The sequence below is a fragment of the Siphateles boraxobius genome, unplaced genomic scaffold, assembly GCF_051911475.1.
Source record: "Siphateles boraxobius isolate OS27281-9 unplaced genomic scaffold, OSU_SipBor_1 46, whole genome shotgun sequence".
NCBI lineage: Eukaryota > Metazoa > Chordata > Actinopteri > Cypriniformes > Leuciscidae > Siphateles > Siphateles boraxobius.
Window position 1 is genome coordinate 16,766,501 of NW_027509097.1, and position 6,000 is coordinate 16,772,500.

Genomic DNA, 6,000 nt, shown 5'->3' on the forward strand with positions numbered 1-6,000 from the left:
AACAAAACTCATCACTGTTCCCTTGTGTGGAAATAGTCCTGCATTTTATGTTTGAGATCAGTTGCTGAATTAATCTGCTGCCACTGAAATTTGTGTTTGTTAAATTAGCTGCAGAAAAATTAACTTGTAAATTCCCATGTGACTGGAGGCTTTGAATGTTGGATGTTTCATGGGAATTAATGATTGTGGTTTGTGCTGATGTGGTCCCAGTGTATTCTGGCATTTTACAGCACCATGGTGAGCGCTGTGTTTATGTTTTTATTGGTTTCACATCTAAACCACTGGGATGATGTAAATTTGAAGTAATGATAGGCTAGCAAACACAACGTCCATTCATTCACCGTCTGTGGAGAGGCTCATTTTTATTATTTGTTAGCACTTTGATAGATGTTCAACAGCAGCCACTGTATATGCCTTAGATTCAACACATCCTCTGTATTTTTGGTTGTTCCGTATGGCTAAAGTGAGATTACAGACCTTACCACATCCTTGACCTATTACATCATTCCCAAAAGCTCCATTTCAATTATGCTTTCAAGTGTTACTAATACACAGCCTGCAAACCTTGGACCAAGTTCCTTTTGTAACTTTTACCCGTTCACCTTTTTCTTCTCCTGAATATATATACTGAATTTATATACTGAATTTGTCTTTTGCAGAAACTGAAGTGAGGAGCTTCCTGTGACCCCATCTTCTGCTGATCCCCAGCGAGACCCTTGACTCCTCACTGAGGAGACATGGAAGTCCAGGGGGATGCTGGGATTGGGGGTTTGTTGGCACCCAGCCCACAAAGTGAGGCTGTAACCCACGAGATGGGCGAACTGACCCTGCACCCCGGCCAGAGGCTGCCCCCCCTCAACGAGCGCAAGAATGGTAAGTAACTTGCTGCGAAAAAATAGTTGGATTGAGTCTTTTAAATGAATTAGGCATGCACAATATAGTATTGCCATTTTGGTTATTAGCCAATATTTAATAAATATTGGCTGATATTGAATATTTCATTGTGCATGCTCATTTTCATTTTTAAAATGCCATCATCAACGCTTATATAAATGTTTAAACTCTTAAAAACGCTAATAATTTAAAGGCGTCATGTAATGCTTTTTAATGTTTTCTTTTCTTGTTTAATGTATCTGTTTGTGCATGCATACGAAGTTACAAAGCTCATAGTCTCACACAAAGCAATTTATTCCATCTAATATTGATCCAGACCTGCCTAAAACGCCTCGATCGAAGTCCAGGTATTACTTCCTTAAACATCCATGTCCCAATGTGAAATAATAGCATAATGCCCATCCAAAGGCATAAACAAAGAAATAAGTTTAGGTTTTGGTTTTGGTGAATTCAGGTGTTGTCATTTCGCAGAGACGCTGTGTGTTTTAAGCTAAAGCTTGTGATTATGGTAAGGGCCGTTACATTTTTGACACAATCTTGAAGTGTTCGGCCAATCACAACGTTCTGGGTCAGCTGGCCAATCAGATCACTCTGAGTTTTTCTGAAGGAGGGGCTTTGTGGAAATCAGAGCGTTTCAGACAGACTGGGAAAAGAGGGACTACAATAATTTACAGTAGGCCTATGTGAAAAACAATGTGTTTTTTGAACATTAAAGCATGTTAACCTGTTCTGTTACACCCAGTAATCAAAACAATTAACTTTTGAAATAGCATCATATTACCCCTTTAAAAACACTGTTACATGTAATCCTTTTGCAAATCTCAAAATAAACATTTTCAGACTGTTCATTATTATTATTTTAATTATTTTTTTGTTTTTGTTTTGTTTCTTTATACACTTGTTTAGACTTTGGGGTCAGTAAGATTTTTTAAATAAGTCTTATTTAATCAAAAATATTTCAATTCAAAGTATCTGTTTTATCTATTTTAATATATATTTTAAAAAAAAATTGACATTGGTATTTCAGAAATCATTCTAATATGCTCAAGAAACAGAGTTTTTATCACAGTTGAAAATGTTTGTGCTGCTTTATATTTTTTTGAGACATTTTTCCAGGATTATTTAATGAATAGAAAGTCAAAGCAGAACACCATTTAGGTATTTGGGAATATTCTTTTGTAACATTATAAATGGCTTTACTGTCATATTTGATCAATTTAATGCAGCAAGGATGCTGAATAAAAAAAGACCCCAAACTTTTAAACTGTAGTGTATATTTAGACAAAATAGTATAGCATTTTAATATCAGCTTTTTATCAGTAATAATGTGAAAATAAAAAAACAGGTGGAGAAGATATTAGTTTACCTACAGCTCAGACAAATCAGTATCTAAGGCCTGTTTTATTCTTGACAAATCTGATACTGGGAAATGGCAGGCTGAACATTTTTGAAATAAAACAAAAAAAGTTGTTTGTCGGCCAACAAAAAGATATTTAGATTTAGATGTCCCTCTTGGCTAAATGTTTACCATCAGTTTTTTTTTTTTTTTTTTCATTTTTGGTAAATTTATTGTGAGCATTAAAAGTTGCCCATGTTCTGAAATGGTATTCATTGCCCAGTTGTAATCACATCCTGCATAAATTCCGCTATTTCGTTTTGGCAATTCACACCACATCCTGTTTAGTTTTGCCTCTATTTCCAGGTGATTAGATAATGTTTTATTTCTGTACCTGTTGAAAAAGAGAAGCCATTTTTCCATTCTGTCACCCTCAGTCCTCCATGCATAGAAGCAGCCTCCAGTATCCTGACATTTCTTTGCCTCTTAGTTTGGTTGCAGAAATTTGATTGACATGTGAAAGGTCACAGGACAGCGCTGTGTGCATGCGGTGGCTCGCAGCTCTGTGAGGGCTGCTCCTCTAGGTCTCTAGCTATGCTGAGGTCACACCGTCACAGTGAGTGGAAATGTAAACCACTTTGGCAGAGCATGGCCCGTGTCAGTTACTCATCCTCTGGTTGTCTGTCAAACAAGACGCTACTGTTTTTTTTTTTTTTTTTTTTTTTGCTGCTTCCAGATCTTAAAAATAAAGCATTCATGATCAATTTGACCTTACAGAGAAAGTTAATCGTTCTTCTACAAAACTTTTTAAAAAGAGAGGTGCACTTTTGAATGATTTAGATATGAACTTTTAGTGGCAGGGAGGGGTTAAACCTAGTCTGGTCTTTCTGCTCCCTCCTTGCTGCTGGTGGAGCAGAGATGTTGTCTTTTCTGAGGGAGCCCCAGTTTCGCTGGAGCTACTAACAGTGAATGGAGAGTCTTGAAGAACGAGGTCCTTGTGCTTTTTTCACAAAGCTCTGGTGCTGTCAGGAGCCCACGCTGAGATTCTCTGAGCGTACGGCAGGACGGGCAGATGGCATGGCCTGCTTTGGACTGGAGGCTCACAACACCTGCAGAGGAAACATCATATCAGGTTCTTCGGCTTGCTGCTCGACTCTGAGAGGTGGTTGTCATCCTGTCGCCGAGGGCATAATATAGGTTTAGTTTATTTTGGATAGCTTTTACTGACTTCATGATGCTTTGTTTATTAAGCTTAGGTCTAATGGAAATTAGCATGATAGTGTTAGAAAAAAATAAAGCTAGAATTGATTGGCTGTTCATGAGAGAACTATGGTAATTTCTCTGCGGATAATCAAGGTTGAGTGCCCATCAGATGCACAACAGGAAAGTCAGAGATTGTTCTAGATAATTGCATCTTCATCTGAGCATTAGACCCGGCATAGATTGGCAAGATAGGGGTGTATAAAGCTACTTATTTTCGAAATCGACTAGTTGACTAATAGGTCTTAATGAAGTCCTGCATAATTTGGCTGGTTCCACGTTCACCTGAGCCTGATTGGATGCATTTCGTAGTGGTTGTTTACATAAGATGTATTTCTTAATTGCTGAATGGAATGCAGCAGTCTCGAGATTAATCATTTTTCGATTCTCCATCTGCTCAAAACACAGCATTAGATGTGATGCGACAACCAAGATGTCTGTCTGAATGTCTGTTTCTATATTAAGGATTAAGGAATGAATGTAAAGAGGGTTTTACTATGCAAACTGTCTAACAGGTAAAGAACAGTACACTGATTAAACAAACTCTCTAAAAATATCAATATCAGGATTACTTGTTATATATATATAAAAAAGTACATTACCTTTTCAACATTTTCTGGGTTTTTAAGTTTTTTTGTTTTGTTTTAAAATAAGTATTTTATTCTAATCTAGGCTGCATTGATTTGATCAAAAATAAAGCTATATATTTTAAAATGTAATTTATTCCTGTGATGGCAAAGCTGAATTTTCAGCAGCTGTATCAGCTATTTCCAGTCTTCAGTATCGCATGATCCTTCAGAAATCATTCTGATATGATGATTTGGTTTCCAAGAGACATTTATTATTATTATCTTTGTTTGCTGCTTAATATTATTGGGGCAACCATGACACGTTGGTTTTTCAGTATTTTTTTTATTAAAATAAAGTTCAAAAGAACTGTGTTTATTTGAAATTGAAATCTTTTTTAAAATGATAAATGTCTGTACAGTCCCTTTTGATCAACTTAAAGGAATATTTCACTTAATATTAAAAAAAAATTGTCATCATTTACTCACCCTCAAGTTGTTTCAAACCTGTATGAATTTCTTTCTTCTGCTGAACACAAAAGAAGATATTTTGAAGAATGTCGGTAACCAAACAGTTGATGAAACCCCATTGACTTCCATAGTATTTCTTTTCCGATAACACTTTATTTCGATAGTCCACTTTAGAAATTCTAATAAGTAACTTTGCAATTACATGTCAACTAACTCTCAGTATTAGTATTAGTTGACTGTATGCTTAATATCTGCTAACACTTTATTGTGATAGTCCCCCAACAGATATTCTACTGACTTATAGTTGACTTATATATTTACTTATAGTTATTAGAATGTCTAAAGTGGACTATCGAAATTACGTGTAAACCTTTTTCCTACTATGGACGTCAATGGGTTCCATCAACTGTTTGGTAAAAGTACTGTTTTCAAACCAATGAGTTACTTTGTTTGCCATGTTTGAACAGACTTTGACTGTCAGAACTAAAAAATCTTTGAAAGGATTTGAATCTCAAGACAGTATGATCTCAACACTCTTTCAGATCCCTTCAAAGATGTTTTACATCACTAAGATGATGTAAGACGTTTTGCTCCTCATGTGGAATAACCCAAACTAAACAGCTGCAATGTTATGTTGTGCAGTCAAGGAGATCTAGATGATTTTTTTTGTGCCCCAAGTGTAGTCACGGCACCGGGAATGCAGAAGGCCCCATTATTATCTCCTTCATGGTACTTTCTTTCTTCCTCTCAAACCTGAAGTGTGTCCTTTTTTTAATGCAACATACTTTCTCATACTTAACTATTAATGCAGTCATTGTTTATACAGTTCCCTTTGGTTTCACAAGTGGTGCAAAAAGTTATAGTGCAGATTCATAGTGAAAACGGTGGACTACCAATTATGTGTCCTCAGCACCCTCCAGAGTTTCGTTTGCTCGACCTCAGCTGACCTTATTACCAGTTAACTGACTCATAGTGGGTGAAAAACAATATTTTTCAGTCAGACTTAAGCTCTCTGTTCCTGCATTTTCACATGCAGAATGTAATTTTTTACATTTATGCATGTGACACTGGCAGACTTAAAGTAAATATTTTATCAGTATGCATAATGTATGTGGATGATGTTGCTAGTGCCATGTTGAGCTACAAGAACTGTACATTAACAACAACAAAGAATTGTTCAATCTTTAACTAAAATTATAGCACGCTATTGGCACTTGTGACGTGCAGCTGTGTTGCACCAGCCGTCATACATTTATAAATTATCAGCTAATGGTGCTCATGATTCTTGATTAATGTCAGACGTTATCATGTTGCCTTTCTGACCAATTTGAGCTGTTTTTATAATCAGCCAAGTAAATCCGGGAGGCTCAGCCAAGAAGGCTAAGAAAAATGTCTTGAGAATTTTCCCAGGAAGTCTTCCAAGCAGCACCCTTCAAAAAAGGGTCGCTCAAGAGCCTGTTGTTTTGGTAGCAG

General features: G+C 36.4%; 2 protein-coding genes across 2 annotated transcripts in view; one reads left to right on the forward strand and one right to left on the reverse strand.

Moving 5' to 3' along the window:
* shisa9a (shisa family member 9a) overlaps positions 1-6,000 on the reverse strand; it is a 736,130-nt gene that overhangs the window by 118,814 nt on the left and 611,316 nt on the right. The window lies entirely within an intron of this gene.
* mrtfba (myocardin related transcription factor Ba) overlaps positions 1-6,000 on the forward strand; it is a 32,337-nt gene that overhangs the window by 13,011 nt on the left and 13,326 nt on the right. The window contains exon 2 of the mRNA XM_077201127.1: positions 660-873. Within this exon, the coding sequence (XP_077057242.1) occupies positions 738-873 (136 nt within the window). The 5' untranslated portion in view covers positions 660-737. The remainder of the gene's footprint in view (positions 1-659; positions 874-6,000) is intronic.